General features: G+C 45.8%; 3 protein-coding genes across 8 annotated transcripts in view; 2 read left to right on the top strand and 1 right to left on the bottom strand.

Annotated features, from left to right (window-relative positions):
- The window catches only part of zgc:158464 (uncharacterized protein LOC791139 homolog), a 72,670-nt gene extending 66,815 nt beyond the window's left edge, over nt 1–5,855 (top strand). For all 4 annotated transcript variants that reach the window (XM_037483055.2, XM_037483064.2, XM_037483038.2 and 1 more), the window contains 3 exons: nt 202–376; nt 546–665; nt 4,936–5,855. In XM_037483055.2, coding sequence (XP_037338952.2) covers nt 202–376; nt 546–665; nt 4,936–5,122 — 482 coding nt within the window. In that variant the 3' untranslated portion in view covers nt 5,123–5,855. The remainder of the gene's footprint in view (nt 1–201; nt 377–545; nt 666–4,935) is intronic.
- Nucleotides 5,856–10,648: 4,793 nt separating this feature from the next.
- Nucleotides 10,649–15,191, bottom strand: ubl7b (ubiquitin-like 7b (bone marrow stromal cell-derived)). 2 transcript variants are annotated; one of them, XM_037485250.2, is made up of 11 exons: nt 15,124–15,191; nt 14,430–14,610; nt 14,215–14,334; nt 14,032–14,117; nt 12,967–13,051; nt 12,807–12,864; nt 12,536–12,669; nt 12,344–12,393; nt 12,077–12,253; nt 11,269–11,382; nt 10,649–11,034 (listed from the first exon to the last, which is right to left on the bottom strand). In XM_037485250.2, exons 1-11 carry the CDS (start codon nt 15,124–15,126, stop codon nt 10,894–10,896), a joined length of 1,149 nt encoding a protein of 382 aa, XP_037341147.1. In that variant the 5' UTR covers nt 15,127–15,191; the 3' UTR covers nt 10,649–10,893. The 2 variants fall into 2 exon arrangements, with proteins under 2 accessions (XP_037341147.1, XP_062417809.1); XM_062561825.1 differs by lacking the exon at nt 15,124–15,191 and adding an exon at nt 14,897–15,114.
- A 343-nt stretch (nt 15,192–15,534) lies between these two features.
- cd276 (CD276 molecule) overlaps nt 15,535–24,538 on the top strand; it is a 55,463-nt gene continuing 46,459 nt past the window's right edge. Inside the window, exons 1-2 of one of the 2 annotated variants that reach the window (XM_037485222.2) lie at nt 15,535–15,796; nt 20,040–20,135. In XM_037485222.2, coding sequence (XP_037341119.2) covers nt 20,090–20,135 — 46 coding nt within the window. In that variant the 5' untranslated portion in view covers nt 15,535–15,796; nt 20,040–20,089. The remainder of the gene's footprint in view (nt 15,797–20,039; nt 20,136–24,538) is intronic. The other variant, XM_037485231.2, reaches the window with a different exon arrangement.

Raw genomic sequence — 24,538 nt, 5'->3', positions numbered from 1 at the left:
CCTGGATATCTGTTCACACACACCTCATTGGTAGCTTGTAGTTTAGCAGATATATTTAACAGCAATTTACCACATCACTTTTTCAAATGTCTACTCCCCGTTTTAAAGCACACCACCTTTCCAAGTGAGCTTAAATACGTATGTACAGTACATACATATTATCCTGTATCAACTGTTGCCCTTTTTTTTTTTTCATTACAGTCCAGTTTGATGGCGTGGAGAAGTCCCGAATGTCGCCCACCAAGGAGGGGAAAACGCGCCCGCTGCAGAGACACTCCAGCGGCTGTCTGGTCAACACCAAAATGTCTTCACTGGACCACAGCAGCTCCTCTCTTGGGGAGCGTATTGACCCCAGCATGCCGCTGGAGAGCCAGTTGTGAGTCTGATCCCAGGGTCACTTTGTCATCACTGCATTTCACTCCAAATAAACACCCCCGTGGTCCGCCATGAGGCGCTTTGACGCTTTCGTGTTCCTTTGTTCCATCAAGTGCCGCTGCTTTCTTTCACTGAAATCTCTCCTCCGTGTTCCCTACCGTTGACCGTAGCTGGTACCACGGAGCCATCAGCCGAACAGATGCAGAGTCTCTGCTCCGGCTGTGCAAGGAGGCCAGCTACCTGGTGAGGAACAGCGAGACCAGCAAGAACGACTACTCCCTCTCCCTTAAGTAAGGACAACTCTCCCTTTCAATAACGTTCCACAAACAGCACTCGGACACCGATAGATTGCAGTGAAGGTTAAGAGAAGGGCAGCAGCCACCCACAAAGGTCCTCGCACACCTGTGCCCCAATAGACTGCTGACTCGGCCTTTTCAATATGGTAATGATTTTCACCCTTTCAGACCTCTATCTCCCACCTACATCCTCCCCGTCCCTTGTCCTCCGCGCCTCCCCCCTGTGACCCCCCCCCGCTGGGGGCTTGATTTGCTGATGTCATGGCCACAACACAGTTGATTTTGCCCTTCATCAGCGACCCCTGATCCCCGCCGCGTCCAGCCGAGGGTTTGGAGGAGCCGCTCTGATTGGTTTATCCTAGTCTGACATTTGGCAGAGGTTGCCTTGGTTTGAAAGCCCGCTCAGATGGAGTCACATCACATCCTTTTCCTCGTAAGATGTGCCTTTGGCGGGTTTTTTATTAATGATTTCCAATTACATGGTGCAGGTAGCAGGTGTCAGAGGTCGTAACCACTCCTTTCTGCCATCTGGAAAACTGGCCAGTCAAGTCAACTTGGAAACGTTTGCTTTAAAATATAATAAAGATTTAAAGCGTAATATCTGACAGTCTTTTCACATTAGCTTATATTAAGTCCATCTTACATTACCACGCTGGCCAAACCATTGGACATTTAGAGAAATCTCCTCGGCTCCATGAAACTATAATACGTTGGGAGACGTTGATTAGCCTCCGTCACTACGGCAGCGCTCATCTCGCTGGAGGCTTATATTTCTTGGCAGGGAAACATAATGCTTTCCACTGCTCCATTATCTTCATGTTAGCGCTCCTCACCGTCTTCACTTCCTGTCCCACAGACTGATGTTCTTTTAATAAGTGCCTTCTTTTCTGCCGTACTCATGGTAAAAAAAACCTTTAATTGCTTAGCTACAGACTTTCAGGAGAAGATCCACGCGAAAATATAAAAGACATTAAATAAACATGTAATGCACTGTTTCAAACAACAAGCAACTGTTAAAACACACAAAAGACACGTTTCCCAGAACGGGAGGAAACGGTAACGGAAGCAGTTACAAACTCCAATTTAATTTGCGCTTCTGATTGTCTAGACTTTCATGTGCGTATTTGCATAAGTCGGCCCCCGGCTGTCACGCAGCTTCTGGCATCAATCAGATCAGGCCTAGAGAACAGCAGGCCGATTGGAGGCCTTTGACAGGAGCCAGCGTTCTGCAGGCTGAGGTCACCGTGGGTTCAGCCTGCTCACACACGTCCCCCCCCCCCCCCCCGCTGACACCCAAAAGGAGTCGAAACGCGAGGTGAGGATCCTCCGTGTCGGAGGTTGCTGAAAAATGTATAAGGCCATGAGCGCGGCACATATGTGCACTGCATTATTGATTAAGGACAGACGTCGCTGAGACCTCCAGCCTCGAGAGGCCCTTGTTCTGACGGAAAGGGTTTTCTGTCTGTTTTGCCCCCCACCGATCCCCTTTTTTTTTGGGGGGGGGTTGAGCTGCCCCTCTCTCCTTTGCGGCTCTCTTTCCTTTCTATTTATTTTTCTTCTCTCCGTGGAGAGAACCTTCCACTGCGTTTGAAATACATTGAACCCTTCCCAGGTCTGTCAGAGCGCGGTGTCGTCCTGTTTCTCACCCCGCCAGAGAGCTCTGCTCAGCGTGTTTCCACCGGTTGAGAAGAGAAGGTTCGTGAAAGAAGGAAATCTATCCAACAGAATCGGTTTGAAGCCACATCACAGACAGAAGGAACCTAAACTCTCATTTGAAAAGAGAAACCAAAAAGCCTTTGTACCTATAATTGAAATACTTTTTAAAGTTGTGCTTTAATGGGGTCTTTCAGTTTGTTGACACAGAAAAGAGGAGATCTCCACTATCTTGCATCAACAAAACAAATTTTAAATCGGACTTTTTTTTTAAGTTAGTAAAGTCAATTCTAGCTTTGTGTAAATCAAATAGTGGTTTTGTTTCTTACACCTCTTTGCCTGCTACCCAGCACAAACCATTTCCTTTTCACATCATTTGTGTATCACAGAACGGTTGACCTCAACCCAGGTAGACAAATCTAATTTGGGCTCCTATGAAATAATAAGCGCAGATGATATCTAATACCCAGCAATGCTTAAAAAGGTCATTGCTTATCCCAGTCATCATTATCCTTTGGCGGATGACCAGGCCATTTCTGGTGCCACGGATTCACGGCACTGCGAGCATCATCCAGGGAGCCGTCCAATATGTGGGAGGTGGAGATAAGCTGTGATTGCTGTCGGGCTGTTCCTGCTGCAGGGTTCAAATCAAAGTCGCAAACCTCAATAAACCGGACGGCAGACTTCCGCAGTGAGATTGATCCCGATTAGACAAGCAGAAGCCTGCAGAACACGGGGATGCAATAACACCACAAAGGCACGGCTTCTCATAAATAGCCCCATATTTGACAGCTGGGCCATATTGCACCGCTGCCCTCTTTTGGGACTGTAACGTGATGAGCACTGGCTGTGGGACCCGGTGGGATTTGAAAAATGCTGCTGTTGATGTGTTGGCCCTTTTTAAGTGTGGATCTAAGTAACCTAACGCGTGTCTTCCAAATGTTTTTTTATACACACGCTCTCCTGGTATCACTTGCAGAATGGCCAAACTGTAGAGACCTGTGGCTGCTCGCCTCAAAGCTTGTCCATGACGTGAATAAATATAGTTAGAAGCAACGGAGGTTCCAGAGAAGTTTGGAAGTGCTGTTTACTTAAGTTTTATAGCACAGCAAGCTTCCGGCTTTCTACCTCAGCTCGACCCTCATAGATCTTCTTTTTCTGTAATAATAATAGTAATTAAATGCTAAAAAAAAACAAGGATTGGTCTCGTCTGTTGAAACAAGGCACAACCTCCCAGGAAGGAATCTCCATTTATCATTTTACATGTATTCTCGTTGTTGATGGACATCCTTGTTTTGAACTCTGTACATTCTTGGTTTTTTTCCACTTCCGTGTGTTATCTCTAGAGAACAAATCCGCAGGCTTTACACATGCAATTAAGAGATAAGTAGAGAATAGAGTCACCTTACGTTTCAGGTGCCTGAATTTGTTCTTTCTTTCTTTTTACTCGGGGAAAATATTAAATTACCTCAAGAAAATAGCCTCTTTTTTTCTACCCAATCCATTATAAGTGAACTGTGCCATTTCAAAATACTACTAATAATAGTAATAATAATATCTCTACTCAACACCTTGTACATATTCATCCTCACGAGAGTCTTTTATTATTATCCCTTTGAGATCTGAAGTTGAGTAGGTGGGAGTTTAGTGAGCTGGAAAGAACTGCTGCACTTTATGTTGATAATTGAACATAAGGCCCCCCTTGCAGAGACTGAGTGCAAAGTGTTTGAGCCTAAAGCAATCATAACTTGCTGGATACATTAGCTGTTGACTGAAAAAGCTATTATGATAATGCACTTATTTAAAGACGGATGATCAAAAATGTATATATTTACAGCAGGATAGAGGGGCCATTAGTTCTGTATCAGCTCCTTGCTAAATCTCTGCGGCATAGCTTAAATCCCCAAAAGGTAATTTTCTATTTTCAAGCAGGAGATTACTGGAAAGCCGTAACATGTATTGATGGAAGGGCCCTAGAAACGCACAGGGAGCTTTTAATTTTTTCCGTCGGGTTTATTGCTTCAGCTCGAGTGATTCCTCCCGGTGGTTCATGGGCTCCGTCCTTAGGCTGTCCATGTGAAACTCGACACGCTCAGCAACCTGCTCCAAAGTCACGTGCTGTAGGGAGCGACTACTGCGGGGGTCAATGAGGAAGAAGCCGTCAAGGAGGCTACTTTTCTCCTGTGAATGTGTTCTTATCCGTAGCTGTAGGCGCGTGACAGCGACGGCGGGTCGCTACACCAGTTTGATTTGAAACTGAATGAATTCAACAGTTATCAGATGGATTGCTATGAAATGTGCTTCAGATATCAGGGTGAATCCTTCACCACTTTGGTGATGCCGTGCACCAGCAGCTCATAGCTCCACTAAATCACAAACACAAAGAGCCATATTTGATCATCTCTGTGGTACAATGTGACAGTTTGCCAACTGTCCCTTTTGTGATACTTTGTGGGGAAAATGTGGTCTCGGTCCGTGGACGCTGACATGAATATATGGAAATTGTTTCTTCAGAAAACGTAAAAGTACAACGCGGACTCTTGGCCCTGTTTCAATCGAGCTATTAACACCCTTTCTTTCCCTCTCTTTTGTCTCTTTTGTGTCCCCCCAGGAGCAGCCAGGGCTTCATGCACATGAAGCTGTCGCGGACAAAAGAGAGCAACTACATCCTGGGCCAGAACAGCGGCCTTTTTGACAGCGTGCCGGCGATCATCCATTTCTATTCCAGCCGGAAACTGCCCATCAAGGGAGCGGAACACATGTCTTTGCTCTACCCTGTGGCCATCAGGACACTATGAGGGCCCCGGGTCACCTGAAGGCGCCGTCGCTTCCCGTCCCTCTGGACGGAACCCAGTTGGCTCATGGGAAAAGCGCTCCTCGCTCACCCGGCCCAGGCCGACCTCTTTAGAAGGCCCTCCTGCACACTATCGTACGCAAACAGACTCAACGTTGCAGAAGGCTTTATCGTTTTATCTTGTTTTATTTATGAGGGACACCCGCCCCATTCACCGCAGACTGACTATCTGATCATTTCATTGATTCTTGAGCTGATTTCTCTTAGCACTTAACACTACAAGAAAGGTACAACATTGTAACATTTGTCTCTGGAGTGCACGCCGCGAGAATCGTATGAACGACTTTGTTTGACTTTGCCCATTTGGTTAGGCTCCCTCGACGCTGCCATTGTTCGTCCGGGGGACTTGAAGATTGTAAAGGAAGAGACATTTACGATGCACGTTGAGGGCTATCGTCCACGCGGGCCCCGTACGGCGGTCGGGATGTCGAATAAACCGGCCCGGCGCGTGAATGGCGAGTCCCCGGCCGCGCTGGAGGCTGATCTCTCCGTCTGTCACATGGCGTGCTGTCTGCTATCCATCACACCAATGGCAGTGTAAGTGCCGTGCTGGTGAGACAGCCACGGGATCATGATGGATGGGTCGACCCATCTGACACAGTACAATTGGCCGTGGCTGGAGACCAGAGCCCGTCCAAATGGAGCAAATATGCGCCCCCCCCCCCCCCCCCCCCCCCCCCCCCACCCCCTTCCTCGGAATGGCTTTGCATCGGGAGAATGAAACACGCCTGCATTGTCTACCTCAGAAAATCAATTTCAATCGCATTCAATCTGCAGATCAATAGGTACAATGGGATCGCAGACTTCCATCAGCCCTCCCTTCCACATTCCCCAGTCACTTAAAAGTGCATCATCGGTTTTAGGAATACATTTTTACAGGAGTACAGATTAACCCTGATTTCTTTTTAATAAAAAAACAAGCAGCATTTTCCAGATCGGCACCTGTATGTAGAGTCGCTAACGTGATACTGTGTGATGTCGGTTACAGACGACCTTATAATGCATGGGTCAAATCAGTCCGCTAGATCAACTGATTTCCACTTCGGCTTTTAGCGATTGTTCTGTGACTGTGATTTATTTCCGTGTTCCTTCTTTGCCCGTCGGCCGCTGCGCCTCGCTGTGAGCGTGTTTTTTTTTGGGGGGGGGGGGGATTACGTCAGCCGCCTCTTTACTGTGGTGCTTTGCTTCTTCTTTTTTTGTTGTTGCTGTTTTCCACCGAGGCAGCGCGCCGCGAGTCACGGCGTCTCTCCGACTAACGGGGATGCATCTCATCCCCCTCGGACCAATCGCAGAGCAGCCCGTTCAAACCGGAGTCACACCCAGCTGTCGGTGACGTCTCTAGACCATCCGCCCTTTACTACCACATGTGCATGCACGTGTGACTGCCAGTGAGACAGATCTTCTGTGTCCCAGTGTGTATTTTTACCCCGCTGGTACATGAACTGGTGACATACCTCGCTTGAACTCGCTTTTGTTGTCGGCACATTTTCTTTTTCTCCCCTGAGCTTAAAAAAAAATAAAAAATCAGGCCCACGGTTCTTCATTGTAACGCAACCAAATTCTGCTGACGAGTTGCTTTTGACGAACTGTCTCTGAATTGCAAATGATGTGGTTCAATGAGCACGTCGTAGATTCTTTTGGCTTGGACTCTTCCTCCGCCGTGTGCTATGCAACTCTGAACTGCAGTCATCGAAGGGAAAATGATTGGAGTGTGTGCCTCCACCAAATGTGATGGTACAGAATGTCCACCAGGAAGGGGTGTTATCAGCAGGATGACCTGATTCGCTAATGAGAATTATTCGCAGAAAGTTGGATATAAACAGAGGTTCATTTTGTTGGTGCGTTAGATGCGAGAGTGTCTGTTCACGTGATGAGGCACCCTCTTCAGCTTTATTAAGGAACAGTATGTTACTGAAGTGGACCTATGTACTTCCTTGAGAGAAGATATCCTAAGAAGAAGTGCAAATTAAATAAACTATAAGTGTGATGTATCCTGTATGTTCCGAATGTTCCCTGTTTAAGAGATCAAATGTTGACAGTAGAGGCTCTTTATTTAGTTGCTGCTGCTGATGAGTATTACTCTCTTAGAGGAAAGAGCTGCGGTTTGACAGCTGCACTGCCCAGAGTGAGGCCTTCGCTTTGGAGGAAATAAGGGGGAGAGCGAGGGGAGGGCGTCCCGGCAGGGGGAGGGATTTGCTGCAATCAGCCGACACACTCTTTACATTAGTGTATTTCTATCACAAGAGCCTGTAGAGCCCTACTGCTCCCTCAGAAGTGTCTTAAAGTGTGTGTGTGTGTGTGTGTGTGTGTGTGTGTGTGTGTGTGTGTGTGTGTGTGTGTGTGTGTGTGTGTGTGTGTGTGTGTGTGTGTGTGTGTGTGTGTGTGTGTGTGTGTGTGTGTGTGTGTACTGGTGGAAGCAGCCAACATCAGCCATTGACTTGCCCCGTGTGTATCTTGTGAATCACTTTGCCGTGATCAAGTGTCATGTGTGCGTTTCCTTTGTGTACATTTCCGTGCCGCTTATGTATGCACTACTATGACATATCTCTGTACAGCCCCTTATGGCCAAATGTATATACTGAATGTATTGTATGGGGATAAAGAGGCATTAAGGTTCAAAATAAATAAAATTGGGTTTATGAGTTAATGTGTGATATAATGTGACTGTGATCTTTTTTTTTTTTTACAACCACATTATTATTTAGCAAGCGAAAAAAGCCCTGCTCTGTGTCTTCTCTCGCCCGTTACCATGGTGAAGCCTGTTGGCGGAGAGCAACCATTGTTCGAGTCGAGGACAGAAAGCCGCAGTTGTTGTTTTTTTTTTTTCCTTTATTTTTCAGTGTTTACTTGACGTGCTTCTGTCCAAAGCTCGCTACTCAATATTTCCCACACTTAAGAGTTTGCTTCTCTGCTCTCAGCAACCACACCGTACTCGTCCACTTGCGTACCTGCCTGCTGACAATTCTTTGTGAATATTCTGATGATCTGCGAGGCACTTTTACAAAAACGGTTAGCAGGTATTTTGAAGGAATTAACCTGGAAGTTTGGACCGATTAAAGCTGAATGACACCGTTGCGTTGACTTAAGGGGGGGGGGGGGATACCAGATCCACGTTTCATAGAAATATTGCTACTAAAACCACACTATTGTCTTAGCTGTGTGCCTCTATTGGATTTCCTGTGCGCTAGCTGTACTTTTTTGACTGAATGTGTTTCTGTGATTGTGGATACTTTTCCACCACATTACTTAGAAGGTGTCACACCCTTTGGGGTAGAACCGACAGCTGTAAATGAAACTGCTCAGTCCAGCGTTTAGTTCGGTTAAAGCCAATTTTGAGAAGGCTCCTTAATCCCGTGGTATAAAATCCCCTTCAGACCTGCATCATTGTGCAGAGCAAAAGCAGTTTTTACACACCGCGCTTCGGCTTCTGAGAGGCACCTTCACTACGTGGATATTTCAAATGTCTTCCCAGTGGTTCGTTCATCATCGCTGCGTGGCCCTCTCCTGCAGCTGTGTTCCCCCTCCAGGAGAAGCTCCGTCCAGGGTTGCAACACCTGGGACGAAATGCATCAAAGACCGCTTTGTGGATAAAAAGAAAAGGGAATAAAAGCGGCGCTTGAAAGCAATGAATGGCCACCGAGGGGATAAAATGGCCCCGTGTCCGTCAGCAGCTCATTTCATATTCCGCTCAGTCATGCCAGGCAGAGAGCAATCTCAGGTAACAGGCCGTGTGTTAATAACGCATGAGTTGCCTCCTTTCAAAAGGACAAAAGCCGATGGAGGGCATTATACCAACTGCGTTCTTTTGTCCTCCTCTGGCCCATCGGAGGATTTCATCTGGAGAGAGACATGCTGGTATTGTTCTGCGTGCATGTGAGGGCTTGATTAGAAGAGCTTTGACACAATTTCAAAAGGGGCTAGCCTTGATCATTAACATATTGCCTATAATGACGGTGAGAAACCTCGCTCATTACCTGAAACCAAGGTCAACGTGAGAGTAATTGGGCAGATTCGCGCCAGCTTCAAGGCTCCGAGTGGGTTTCCACAGACTCAAAGAGAGAGTCCCACAAACTTTGAGGAATAATGCGGCTCTTCGTTAGAACAATGCGCCTGTGAAGACTAAAAAAAAGAAATCGCAAAAGTCTGTGCAAATATAACTTTGGAGCAGAGGGAGAGATACCAGGAAGCTTTTTATTATTTCCCTCTCGTCTAAGATCTTTTCCCATCACTTCAGTAGTATGAATACACACTTGAAGGTCTTGGATTCACCAATATCAGTTCAGAAAGTGTAATGCAATTTCACTTCTCTCACAACAAAAGGGGGGGGGATAGGAAGGATTTAATACCAGCTAAGGCCATAAGACATTACCTTGGGTCAACACTACTTCCACGGGTTGAAAACAAAATGCACCTAAACATGTGATATACCTGCTCACCCATAACATGTGTCCCGCGGCAACTTCACATGAATTTTCATATGGAATATCTGAATAGCTGCAGTTGGGAAGCTTGTGACGGCAGTTTAAGCACCACAAACACGCACAGCCTCTGACTCCACGGCTTCAATGGGGACACTACATTACTACGTTACTCCTGCTTGCTTTGAAAGTCCACTATTTTATCTGGGTGAGCCGTCTCCTTTTTTACATTTTGGCATAAAGGCAGGGATATTTTTATCCACGATACCGTTTCTCTCAGCTCTGTGGAAATGCTTTCCCCCCCCCCCCCTTAAATACCCTTGGAGGCGGAAAGTGGGCGCAGGTGTGCGTGCTTATAAAACGGTAATGGGGACAGACGGAAACAAAGTGGTGTTTGGGCGCTGTGCTCGTGAAAGGGCAATCGGCTGATTGAGCTGTCACACTCACAGGTGGAGAAATAAAACTAAACAGGCCAATTACTGTAGATGGAGAAGAGTAGATAGCGGAGGGATCCAATATGTCCTCCCCTATAATACCCTGATGAGACAAAGAAGGAAGCGGTTTCCTTTATCTTCTAGATAACTCACTTGTGTATGTTTATAGTTGTCTGAGCATAAACAATTAAACCTATTAAATCACAAACTGTTCTGCAGAGATCATGAGCATGATTTGAAATTCATCAAAGGGAGAAGAGCAAATGAACGAATGACAATGTCTGCGAGGATGACTTGTGATCACCACTGATGTCTGGATAGAAATAAACTACTGCATCGCCATCTAGTGTACAAAACGAGGAATTACATGCATTTGTTAAAAACTTGTGTACGAATTGATTTATGGGGCTTTTTTTGGATGGACACATACTTCAACCCAGTATTAATGTTATTACTTACACTAATATATATATATAATATATATATATATGTGTATTGATTAAGAAAAAATAAACAATAATCCGAGCAGGCACAAGTCGACTTCATAAACACGCAGCTCGATTTCAACGACCAATGCAATACATTTACGATCAATTAATTAAGGAGATTAGGAATTGATGAGATAAGCAAGTAACATTTATTATACTTCCAGTCACATCAAGATGAGAAAAGTGTTATGTCAACTTTGGAGCTCATATGATACTGTCTGTAAATTGGAAAAACAGGGTAATGATGAAAATAAAAAAATGTCTACTGTATGTGTAAAGCAATAACTTCTCATGTCTGAGCACCAAGATGCTAAACCTCCCCCCCCCCACACACTTTCTCTCCTTTATAAAGGCTGCTGTCTGTGGGATATGGGCTCAGAGTCCTGGCCCTCCGGCGAATATGAGCTCCAGGGCAGCCTGGATGTCGCCATCTGTGGCCTGCAGTGCCCTCAGCATCAGATCCTCGTCCTGGATCCCCATGTCCCTAAGCTGCTGCATTTGGGACTGCCAGCGGCCCTAGCACAACAAAAACACATTCACCGAATGAGCGTTCCATCCGGAGAGCCGCCGGTCTAGAGCACCGATCTTTTAAGCTCTGCTCTGCGTAAACTATTTACCGCTGCAGTGCTAAAGCTCACAATGACCCCCACGGAACGTACAAATCTTCTACCACTAAAGCCTGTTAACATTTAAATAGGATTTGATACTTCAAAGCATATTTGCTAAATGACAGTGAGTTGACAGCCTCACTTGTAGCGCGGTCATGTTGGAGGCCTGCAGAGCTTGCTGCAGAGCCTGGCTGAAGAGGTCGTTACTGACTGGAGTCCCTGTCGGCATCGGGCCAACGCCACCGGAGGGGTCCGCCTTCGTAAAATGAAGAAGAGAAGAACAAAAGACGAATGAACCATCTGCAAAATACAGGTAGATTGTCTTTTAAAATGTTCAAAATGTTGCATCATAAGTTAGTTTGTCTTTGGTTCAATAGTTATGTAGTGAATGATATAATACGGGTAGATTAAAAATCCAGCGTTCTGATTGGTTGAGAGTGAGTCACGGGGGGGTGCATCATTCAGCAATAATGTACATTTGCTCTTCACATTGCCCCGAGCGTTGCATATCAGTGCGCACTTAAAGTAACAGGTTCGATTTTGAGCGACCGCTAGTTGATTTCAGTCTTTCGCTTGGTGGCGATGGCCACAAAAAGAGCAGAAATCCCACAAATGATCGTTTAGAGGCAATGTGAGCTTTTGCAATCGGACAATTAAGGTGGACGTCATGAGCGATGTGATCGAAGGAGATGGTGCGGGACCCAATGCTGTTTACATGCACGTACAGGGACTATTTTTCTCTAGACTACTGAAATGCGATACACAACGTTTGGTATTTTGTGCTGAATGGCAGCCATTACTATTTATAATTTCGCTGGTAACCACATTATAACTGTGTTGTTACCCCCCAAACTGTTGCATTATTGGAGGATAAAGTACAGCCTCTCGAGTGTTATTGCTTAAATATAAACGTGCCCCCCCCCCCACACACAAAAGTAAATACACCTCACCTGGCTTGAAGTAGTCGGAGTGACCGCGCTGCTGTCGGGGGTGCTGGCGAGGGCCAAGGCCGTCGCCAGCTCGCTCTGCGTGATTGGTCGAGGGCCCGTCGCTCCACTGTGGCTCAGAGACACTGGTCGAATTCCCGCCGAGCCCCCTGCTCTGCTGGAGGGGCCTGCCGGGCTGCCCTGGTACACACATTTAGACACACAAATAGCATCGTCACCTCTCATGTAACACCATATCACATAATCGAGGGTTCGAGCGGAGTGACTCACGGACTGGAAGTCGTCCTCGTCATCGGACATGCCCTCAAACATGAAGCCCCCTGCCAGGCAACGAGAACGTTCATAGGGAAAACACAATTTTTTTTTAAAAAGGGCAGACTGCAAGTAGCTGAACCATCATCCTTTAATTGTCGTTGATTTAGCCTTTTTTTTTTTTCTTCCTGCATGATGGTGCTCGCTCACCCGGCATATCGCTGTAGGAAGCGGCAGAGACATTGCGAGAGGAGCTGCCGCTGGACGGAGTCGGTATGCTGCCAGCCACCGAGTGCAGGACCAGGATGATGGCGTTGACGAGGGCTGGGTGTGAACTGATCAATCTACCAAAAAAAAAAAAAAAAAAAAAAAAGAGGACGGAAGAACTTGAATGTGAATATAAATGACCTTCCACTTCTGTGCCGTACCCCCTTATAATGGTTCACATTAGAAGCCAATGACGAAGACGAGCTGCACTCACATATCCAGCATGTTCGGGTCCGTGAACTGCACAAAGAGATCTTTGTCTTGGAGCACCCCTGAACACACGAAAGGGCGTCAGGGGAAATGTCATCATTTTGCATATTTGCATACTACGACGAGGTGGCATAACTGTGTACAGGAAACCAAGCGGGTCTCACCTAGAGCAATTGGGTCTGACCTGAGCCCCGGTGTAGCCACGATGATCTGATCCAAAGACTCTTTATTTGTCAGCATTTTATATACCTATGTAACACAAATCAACAATACATTGCCTGTTACGCAGTAGAGTATAATTTATATTATTAAACCAAATGAATCATTAACCAACAGTAAAGATGATGTTGTGTGCATTGCAGATTTGACGTACGGTGGGATGAAGGACTCATTGGAAGGAATACAGATATACATCCTAGTATAGCTAGCATCTACAGAGCCTTGGTAGATGTAAACCTACAATTTGTTAAAAGGAAATCAACATCTGTGCCAATATCCATGGATCAATATCAATAGAAGCGAGTGGGACTGTATACGTTTATGTCAGATAAATATGCACATTGTCATCTGAACTGTGGTTCGTGTCGGGGAAAGCTGCCAGTCTATAACAGATGAAGAGAATTTTCAACCAGCTCGTAGCTGCCCGGGCTCCGGTAACACAATAACTGAAATGCATCTGGGGAGATTCGATCCGAGGTTAACAGCTGTGAACGCAGCAGACTGTGGAGAAAAATGCAATCGCACAAGACAAATAGTCCCCTGCTCGGGAATGCGTGTGTCCAAAATTATTGGACAGAGCAAACACACTAATGCAGTGAAGGACAACCTATTCATTAACTCTTCACTGTGTGTGAGGCACGGCACAGCTACCGGACACTACTGGATACAGTTTTTTGCCAACATCAGATAACTCAAGATGGGTTTAGGATGAAGGGGCTTAATAGAATTGCTAATCCATATAAGCAATCCCGGTTTTTACACGTATATGATTAAATGAGAAAGGATAATTCTGATCACAAGCTGTTAATCATAATTGATAGATTGAGCCAAAGATAAAAATATGGTTATAAATACATATTTATGTCTACTGCCTAAAAAATAACAATGTTCTAAAATGAAGCACCAAAGTGCATCAAATGGGACAGAATTCAAACTTGTGGGGTTGCATGTTGTAAGGTGGGGGTTATGGGCAGCGTGACGTGTTGCCCTTGTGTGTGTTCTCCACTCACAGAGTCTCTGTAGGCCGAGTTTAGGGAGTGAAGAGCGGCATGAAACACCCTGAACTCCCTGGCTGCAGTTGCTCTGTTTACAGGCTCTAGAAATCACAAAAACACATTCAGACTTTGGAGTTGCATTAACAGCACAGCTTATAACACAATTTATTCCAATACATAGGTGACAAACATAAATACCTGAATTGCTTTGTGGCTCTGGCCAAATCTTTTTCAGGATGTGTAAGGTGGATCCAGACTGAATCCCACAGGCATCCAGAGTGAGGTCGTCCTTGAGTTTCCGCCCGCAGTGGACCAGTTCTGATGCCGGACACCGGGAGAGAGGTCAATGCAAATACAGGCACACGACAAAAGCTGACATACCGCTGACTGATCACAACACAGCTGTCACGCACCCATGAGCTCAGGATCCGGGATGGAGTCTGGGATCTGGGCCGCAACAAGTTGTTTTAAAGTAGAGATCCTGTATCCTCCAGGTGGAACATCCCCTGGCATCATGTCCGGGAAGTGGAAGGTAGATTTGGGATGATTCGCCAGCTTCAAGGACAGGTGCCAGTCGGAAGAAGCCATCTCTAACTTTTTCACTAACAGAACGCAACATTAACGTGGTGTACTCACTTGTCCGGTACATTACATTAGACATTACATTACGGTAGTTACTAGAGTGAGACAGAGGTCGGTAAAAATGAGAACAATGTAACAACTTCCCTGTTCTATCATTTCAAGATGTGTTAGATACAATTAATGAATTACACTATCTTCGTTCATAACGTTACAACATACGGAAGAAAATAAACATCAACAGTAGTCGGATTACCAAACGCTTATTAAAGGAAGGACTCTGAACAAAACTGATTATTACCTCATTCATTATTTTTGAAGGGGGGGGTCCCGTTAGCAGACCATCACAAACCCCGGCTAGCTGCTTAGCTTTGTTAGAAAAAAGGAAAAGCCGATCCGCAAAGTTATGTGAAACGTTATCTCTAACGTGTGCCTGCGAATATCTATCCCTTTATCCCTTTCAAAACTACGTCACACGTAAACACCACGACAACTGCCGTGTGCGAAAGAAACAGCTCACACACTCACCATTTTATTGTTGACACCCGATTCACTTCCTGGTTTTAGTCACGTGGTGTACGTAACGTTTACGTCTGCCGGTCCAAACCGTTTTTTCCTTTATACACCAATGCGTTTCACTACTCGCGGTCATTCATTGCGTGTCTAGCCATTTAACTATTTCAACTTAATTTTCCAGGCTGCATATTAAACATTAATGTGTTATGAAACATTAAGTTTCATGACACAATAAGTTCCACTGATTTATTATGAAAATATATGCGACCCATTAAACATATTTCAGTTTCAGCTCTCAAAAGACAAGGTCGGTGGGATTCAACATTTTGAATACATTATAGTTTTCTGTATGCGGTGATAAAAGAAAATAGATACAAGTGTGTTCACAAATGGTTAACTGGGGGGGGGGGGGGTCGGGACTCTGGAGTCAGCTTTCTCCCCCTCGGTGTGACATCACCGCTGGACAAATCAGCAAGGAGGGGTTTCTGAGGAGAACCAAATCTATGGAACACACCCACAACTAAAAAGCTTCATATCCGCCCTTCAGACAAAGTACGAGCACATCTGCAGCAGTTCTACCGAGCTTCGTCGTGAGAGGAATGAACCACCCCGGAGAATAACATCTGCTGCTACATACAGAGGAAAGACTCCCCGCCGCTGGACTAAGTCCCGCCCTCCTAATATGGTAAGCGTGAAAAAAAGAAGAAGATACAATGTGTTTCAGAGCAGAGCGCGAGCTAACGGGAAAAGGTTGTCACGCGCTTAAATAAAAGGATAACTTCGGTTATTCTTGAAGACGTTCAACAGCTGGGGGGGATGAGAAGAACCCATTGTGTACTCAAGTAGGGAGGGAGGGGGGGGGGGGTCACATAGTTGGCAACATTCATTGGCCCCATGTCATGTCTGCTACTTTTTGATTATAGTTTTGCTAAGGAACAGAAAGTATAAGGTTTCACAGACATCCGGGGATCGAGTGCACTGCGCCCCCTTCAGGCAGAACGTCCACACTGCAGCGATGCGGCTCTTCTGCGTGACGGCGACTCCCAGAACTGAAAGTGGGTCGTGAAAGGAACACTTATGAGTTTATATCTGGGCCGCGATCGGTGCATTTCTTTCCAGAATATTTGCATATTCATGCAAATAATGCGCAGTTCTACACACAGCACTATGGTATCAAGTAAAGAGTCCTGCTTTTTGTCCCCCATCTCTAATACTTAAATATATGATTAAGACGCCCCTTTTTTAAATTTAGAAATACACAATTTTGCAATTATGGAAACTACACTTTGTTTTGACCTTTTTTGGTCGGGATATCTAAAAAGTCAAAATGATTAGCAGGAAGTAGCAACATTTTGTTCTGAAGAAAACCCCAGAAGCAAATTATATGATTCCATTTTTACCATTACCTGAATTATTCCTTAATGTTAATATGTTGTTTTTCAAGAATAGTCTTGATAAATTGTTTGAGGTGCTGTTCTGATTCTATTAACTAAGGATGTAATGTTGCTGCTTTTTCTGTATTTGCTTTGTGCTAAAAACTTAACCCTATTACTTAAAGTCATGTTAGTCAATATGCACCATCCAGAAATACCAAAGGGAAAAATCAATGAAGCTGCTGAAAAAGTTAGGAGATATAAGGGTAAAAATGTACACGGGCAGGGGATCTTTTCTCTTCACAAATCCTTCCTGCAATAGCGTAGTCCATGCAGCTAAACACAATAACTTATAACCATATTGAAGCATGTTGTCTTCTGTCTCTGTCTGTCTGATTGTGGAATAAATAAACTGCATCAGAATAAAGTAGGAAACCGTGGTTTCCAACCTCAGGTTCAAGACTCAAAAATGGAGCACAACACAAATCATGAAGGTCAATAAATAGTGTATCAAGTGTATCAAAAACCGAAAAGATTTAGAAGCGTAATGATAGGACATGAATGTAGACGCAGTGAGGACCTTGCCCGGCCTCATGGTGCTCTTCTCACACTATGGGGCAGCTGTGGTCAGCTGACAGGTGGACTTTCCTGTGGAACGTGCGAGGATGGTATGTGAACCGTTCTGACTTGTGTAGGAAATCATTTCTGACATAGCCGAGAGACAATGATGTTATTTTACACTATTATCATTTTGTTGCCGGGTTGTGATTGCATTGCAGCTCGACGGTTCACAGTATTATTTAATCTCCTTAATACACACAAATGTTGAACTGCCCTACGACAAATGTCACTCCAAATTCGCTCTATCTACCTACAAAAGTAAGATATCAGAGTGTCTGTCACATTGCATACTGATCCTATCCACTTTTCTGCTCTTAAGAATGACCATTGGCCCAGTTCTTACCGCCTCAGTAAGTACTTATCAGTGAGCGTGTATTGTTTGTTATGGGGGTATTACGCCGCTGTATGATACTGATGCACTCACACTGATGCATGGCCTTATACTAATGGTAAAAGTGAGCCTCAGTAGTTAAAAAGAAAGTTGTCAGGTAAAACTTTCAGACAACGTCTGACCAACGAAGCTTTTCTTCACGTCTATGAAGCTCTTCTTTCTTTGAGTTGGACTAGCTTACGTCTCATTGGACTAATTGGTTGGAAATGTCCCTGGGTTGAATGGTTCCCGATGGTTTGAGGAGGTTGGCAATGGAGCCAGCCATATGCCAAAGAGACATTTGAGCAGACGGTCAGTCAGATTCATTTTCCTTATGGTGTTTAAGTGCGGTTTTGTCATTCAGGAGAAGAGTGGACTCAAAAACAGACGTTTCAATAAAAAGACAAAGTGCCAGATTTCTCATTAGACAATGACTGTGGAGAAATAGTAAACTCTAATGTTCTGTGATACTTCATAGTCATTGCTCTTTCCTTGGACCCCAGCAAGAAGCTTAATAATCCTTATCGCAGTGTCAAAATGAAATACACTGCGGACCAATCACCAAATGATGAGACATTCAGACTTTTAAACGGTCCGTTAGTGACCATTTCTTTTCCGTTCGAATGGTCTTCAATTTAGGAAGCGCCGTTATTAGTTCATTATTAGTTAAACCTGAATAAGGAACCAGCAATGATACAACTTTTAATAACACAACTTCCAATAATCGCAAACTTCAACTTCATTCTGTTGTTATATTCTTAAGCAATCGTGTCTTCTCCGACAGGAAAGTGAGTCATTAAAGTCGAGTCAAAACGAAAGGAGGAATACAGCGATCGCTTGCTGGCACGGCCTCGGTTAAGTAGTTGAGTCATCCGGTAAAAAGCTTTGATGGCTTCCCGGAGTCTGCAGGAAAAAGGGGCCGAGTCAGACTGGGCTTTGGCGTGTCGGCACATTTCAGCTCCTTATAAGCTTCTTCTGAACAGATGTATTTACATAATCCTTCCCTTCCTGGTCTTTTCTTCAGTGACTATTTAGGCACCTTTGTTGAATGGCCGTGCTCTCTGCCTCTGAGGCTAAACATGTTTGACCATTCAGATACTGTGGAGTTGGTCTCCGGCAAAGCTGCTGCCTTCTGAAAGTCCACAGAGCGAATGGTGAGTGTTCTTTTTATGGAAACCTAGCAAGGAGGCCGCTCTCCTGCCCACATCCTCTCTGCCCAGGCCATGAATGGAAAACGTTTTAGTTCAGCCCGAAGAGGGGGGGGGGGGGGGGGGGGGAACAGCTGACATCCATAAAATCATTCACAGTAAGAAAACCCCACGGCTGATCTGAGCGCTTCAGTCCCAGAATGCAACGTATTTCAATTTGTCCACAACATAAATAAACAAAGTTACCTGTGTAGGTGGAGATTTGTGAGACAAATCTCGGTTGTTGATTGGTTGGGCCTAACACCATCCAACATCATCAAAGTCCACTGTGATCACTGGAAATGTTGAGTAAGAAAGTCTCATTCATTAAACAAAAAAAAACACTATTAAAAGAAGATATGCGTTAGAGACAAAAACAGTGTGGTTTAAAATCTTTGGGTGGACATCATGTTATTAACGTGTTCCAGTCACCTCTCATTGGTTCAACATGCTGCTCTCTATTCTAACCGTCCATTTTTGTAGTTCTAATGCAGTAGCTTCCTCAAAAAGAGGTGTCTTTTGTACAACTTGCAACAACCTGGTACAGCCTCAATTTTGCATAAATCCCGTTCCTAGTGAAGTAATAAAAACTGCTGGATGCCCCTCTCCTGTGTTACCAACACACGTTCGTCTCCTTATTGTTTACATCCTTCTAAGCATCATGCTTTATACACAGACATTATTTAATAATAATTGTGTGTTATAGTAAAATCATGCAATTCTACACTGACCCCGAGGAAGGGAGGGTAAAAAAAACAATAAGCAAACAGAATCGGGTGCTTTTGTGCTCAGAAACATTGTCACCCCAACTCACCCAAAATATAACGGTAGGGTCTCACTCTGACTTTGAGATATTCAAATGACAGTTTTTCAAATCACAAGCCGTTCTTTTTGTGCGTTTTATTTAAGAGAGCCTTGAAAGACATGTGGAAGACGTAGCTAAAGTCCACGAATCACTTGATTGTACATCTGTTGTTGTTCCTCATCACTTTTGATACTTTTGATAGGTGACTGTCTAGAAGGAGCTGAGAATCAATTCAAACAATTGCATCATCAGTTTAAAGAACTTTTTGTCTGAACAAATACAGACCCAAATAGTGGTGGAGTAGACAGGGCTCCCAAGGTAGTGTTTTCCCTCTTGGACTTGGCTCAGCTGTTTGCACTCAGCTCTGGAAATCCCCATCTGTCATCAGAGCGCCTCTCCTTTACCCCTCCACCGGGCCAGAGACTAGACCTAAACCATCTGATTCAGATACATTTTAGTAAACTAAATCTCAATCTGCCAGCCTCATTTCGCAGAGCTATTGTGTTCCATGTCCATTGCAATCTTCCCCCTCCTCAGACATCTGTGTGTTTTTTTTTTTCCCCACCCTGCAGCGCCGCGTCTGAAGAAGTTGACCTGCGGTTCGAACCCACGCTGGAAAACCATGCTGTCCCTTCTACTTCCCGCATTGCTGGCCATCCAAGCTCTGGGTGGGTGTCGCCCCTTGCCTTTGCCTCGCCGTTAGATCAGAGTCACCGCACTGGGAGATGCCAGTGCTTGTTAAACAATATGCCCTGCAGGGCCTATTAGTCCCCCCCCCCTCCGCTCCCTTCACTGGGCCAAACTGTTCGGATGAGGCTACTCTCAAAAATAATATGCCAGTGGTTTAGTAGTTATTAACTAAACTCTCCTGGTTTTAAACTCTAAACCATCGACAAGTTGACAAAGAACACTTTTTTTTTATATATATAGACGTCTCGCCTTAGCGACTCTTTTAAGGTAAGTTTATACAAGGTGACAGCCATGCATGTTTTTTTAAATATTTCTATGATAATTCAGCTTGTCAAACCGAATAGCTTTGACCTTTTCCGGAGAGGTGAGGAGCAGAAGAGCTTGGGGCTGAGTTGAGGCCCTCTAGAAAAGCGCTTAAAGTGCAGTTTTTGTACCTGTGTGGTGTGGAAGTCATCGTCTTATTTCATAACACGGGGCAGCAGGGGCGGGGGGGGGGTTGATGTAGCGACTGAGGAGTCATAACTCACGCACTCTAAAGTTTTATTTCAGTGGAATTGATGGCTAAAAAATAAACTTGAGTCATCAGAAAGGGAGACAAATAACCTGCGCCGGCACGGTAATGTCTCAAGACACAGCGAATAAAAAAGGGAATTGGGAATGTCAAAAGAAGGATCGACAGGACATTTATTTTAACACCAGCCTGTAAATTCTTATATAAAATGCTATGCCTCTATATCAATGAGTAGTAGAAGTTGTCTAAATGCCCTCAACTGGACTCTGCATATGAGACCCGCAAAGTAACTTTTACCCTCCGAAAACCGTCATTTAAAAAGAGCTTTTTTTGTTTTGCCTTTTCTGCTCTCTGGTTGGATGGGACACAGCCTCCTATCAGCCATCAGTGGCACATTTCAACTTTGACTCAGTGGACACAAGTGTCTTCAGTGGTTCATTAGGGACCGATTCTCTCCCAGCTCCAATGGGCCTGCAGCCTGCTCGTTACTGGCTATGTGGCATCCGCAAACCCTCTGCTCTCACTGGGAGGGAGGAGGAGGAGGAGGAGGAGGAGGTGACGGGGCCTGATGGAACTCTTTAACTCACATCTAATGGGCTATTGTTGCTCCCACAATGATTCAGTTTCTCTCTGCTAACTGGAGCACTAAGTGAATTAGCCGGAGTCCAGTTGGATGCTGTGGTCTCTGCACACTTGACGTTGCACGATGCTGCAAGAACACCACTCGCTTTGCGCAGCTTATTTGACTGTAACTTCCACTTTGCAGGCAAAAACCATCCAACCTGATGTTTCCTTCTGGGTGCAGTGGCACAGATTTAATAACACTGTGGGCAGATAAATAAATGCAGCCTTTTTTTTAAACCTATACATTACAACATAAATGATCTGTGTAGCTAATTAAAGGTGAAGTTCTTTGTCCCCTATTTGCTGCTGTTGGAAAGCTAAACAGAAACCGTACAGACTTTTGTGTCTGTATTTGTGTGCGCGTGTCTGTCGATATGATTCAGCAGCTCCACGTCTTGGATTACTGCCCGTAATCTTCCCCGTGTTTAGCCGCGGCGTTGCTCCATAACTCCTGCCGACCGCCCATATCAATAGACCCGATTCCACTCTGTGGCAACACACTTCCTGTGACAACATCAGTTCTGGTAGGGGGATAAAGCACAAGGGCAGCACGCGACAACACTGTCGCCCCGACGCAGCAGCGTTGTCTCTGCGGCTCCCAGCTGTGTCCTGACTCAGTCCTCGGATGATGGATCGCGCTGCGCGAAACCTCTCCTTGATGTTTGCTCATTCAGCACCGCACAGCTGTTGTGTCACTGCGACAGAGGAGAGAGTCGCCTGTGAAGGGCTTTGGTGTGTTTGTCCTGAAATGCACTGTTGGAGGAAAGTAATAAAAACACGGCTCTCCAGCACAGTCTGGCTTTGACCCTTGACACTTGCCGCTTGGTTGTAATGGCTCAGCTCATTATTACCCATAGTGGTTACAAGTGTCAGCAAAATGCATGAAAATGTCATTGCATGTGTACAGTAATGACCGAACAGTTGCACAGAGTACAGTGGTGTTCTCGGCCCGGTCCGGCACAGCGCTGTCAGAGCTGACGGGAGGCCCCGTCCGGCTAATTGCTCGTGGTTGTCAGTCTCTGTTCAGTTAGCACAGCCGCCGGGGCTTCCAGAGCCCGCCGTGCGCAGCTCTTAGCACCCAAACAATGAAAGTGGAATTTGTATTCACTTGAATGCAGAAAAAAAGAAAGAAAAAAAAAAAGCTGACCTAATTTCCCTCCCGGTGATGGGGAGCTGTAAGGTGATTCGAATTAATCAGCATAATTGGATAGATTGCATCTAGCGTAGTAGTTCGGCGGACACGCTTTATCCCCCCCCCGCGCCCGGGCCCTCTCCGGTGTACTTTTTAAAGGTCGGCTAACTATGAATGCCCTCTTCCTGTCCTCCTTTTCTCTTCACAGCAATTGATTCTGCAGTGCGGGGACCACTTTAGCCTCTGTTGAAATTCAATTTAGGGGTATTAGCCCACATCTGCGATGTTCTGGCTAATTTGCTTGGCGTCCGGCGAAGTAGCCTTTTAAAAACAATGGAGGACCGGCCTCGACGAAGATTGGTTTCGCTGCACTGCATACATAATGACCGGCCTCTGCAGTCTCAGCGGTTCCCCAACGCTCGCAGCGCGCTCGTCGAAGCCCGAGCGCTTTACCCGACGAGCACCTCATGATTATTTCAACAAGTCTTCAAGAAATTCTCGCCCCGCGGGATGGTTGAAACATTGATACGCTGGCTAATATGCCGGGGGAGGAGGGGGCCTGGAGCCATACGTGGAGCCTGTTGCGTGCCTCCTTGTGGCCGGCGATGCATAAGAGGGTGTGGCCTCGGCGGCGCTGATGTCAGGCGCGGGAGGAGGAGGAGGAAGAGGAGGAGGAGGAGGAGGAGGAGGGGGGGGGGGGGGTGTTTCTCAGTCATTGAGACGACGCACAGCTGTCGACGCGCTGACCCGCGCCTGACCTGGCATCGCTCCCGGTGCCTGGGAAAGCGCGAATCGGCAGAGGATGTGAACCTGTGAAAAGAGCTGGGAGAAGGATGGAGAACAGCTGCCTGGTCGTCAGGCGGGGATCAGGGGAACAAAAGGGTCCGTCCTCGTCCCCCCCCCTCATCGGCTCTTTCTGGCTCGTCCGTGATGATGATGATGACCGCCGTGCACGAGTGCGCCGTTAAGCCTCCCGCTCGTCCCGGGCCGTCTCTCAAGGTTTTTGAAAGACAGGAACCCCCGCCTTATCTTCCCACTGTTCTCCGGGCGGCGGTATTATCAGTCTGCCGGAAGCCCATTAGCAGCTTATTGACGGGGAAATGAGATTTCATACATCTGTGACGAAGGCGACAGAGAAGGGAGCACAGATAGAGAGCAAGAAACGGAGCAGGAATGATTCATGACGTTGCTGAAAAAAGGCAAGTCAGGGTCCTCGTCTCCTGCCGTCACCTGTGTCTCTCCCTGAGAGAGGGCACTTACACTCTACGATGAGTTCCTCGAGCAAAAATGGGCGAGGAAGAGACTATGTTGGGAGCTTAATGTTGAAAGTGACCCCTTTGCACGGCAGAAAGCTTGAAGTGTCACTAAAACTCATCTGTATTGAAAAACAACCTGCAAATACACAGGCTCCTTTGCAGATTTTTATTGTCAGACCAGATCTCCCGGAATATGAACCTGCTCCGTTAATGATGTCCAAATGCAAGTGGGAGTATTGTGGACATATTGCTTTCCACTTTCAACATTTTTTACAGGGATTAGTATCATAAGAACAATTATAAATATTAAAAGGCTCACAGATCCTTTGAGCAAAATCCTCTGATGTTCAGATGGTGCAAAATGTCCGGAGAGAAAATGTCTTTAGCTGCAGTTCCGTTCTTCAACAGAGGGGGGCAGTGTTGTAAAAGCCTATTTGTCCTGCTTGTCTTCTGGTCCTGCTGAACCCCACTGTCCTTGCAGTCTGTTAGTATTGCACCTGTTTACTTTGCTGTGTCAACATCGCCGCCTCCAGCGCTTGTGCTCCATTCTTCTTCACATGTGAAATCCCAGTTATCGCACCTCAATTTGTAGGTGGTAGGTTTCCACAGGGTTCGAGCGAGACCCTTTCAACAGGTGCACTTAGAATATTTAACACATGACTCCACTGATTGGGTGAATAAGTTCACAGTCTCTACGTGGCGTCTACCTTGGCGTGCCGGAACGAGTCGAGCTGGAGCGGAGCTGTGTGGCTTATTGAGCTGGAAGGCCGTGGATTTGGAATCGAATGTCTTCAATTGTGCTGGACGTCAATACATGAATCTCAATCTCGGGGGTCGATTGTGAAAAGGATACCTGCA

This window comes from Pungitius pungitius, chromosome 4 (assembly GCF_949316345.1).
Source record: "Pungitius pungitius chromosome 4, fPunPun2.1, whole genome shotgun sequence".
Lineage (NCBI taxonomy): Eukaryota > Metazoa > Chordata > Actinopteri > Perciformes > Gasterosteidae > Pungitius > Pungitius pungitius.
The sequence above is the reverse complement of the archived record's forward strand: the minus strand, read 5'-3'. Positions and strand labels throughout refer to the sequence as shown.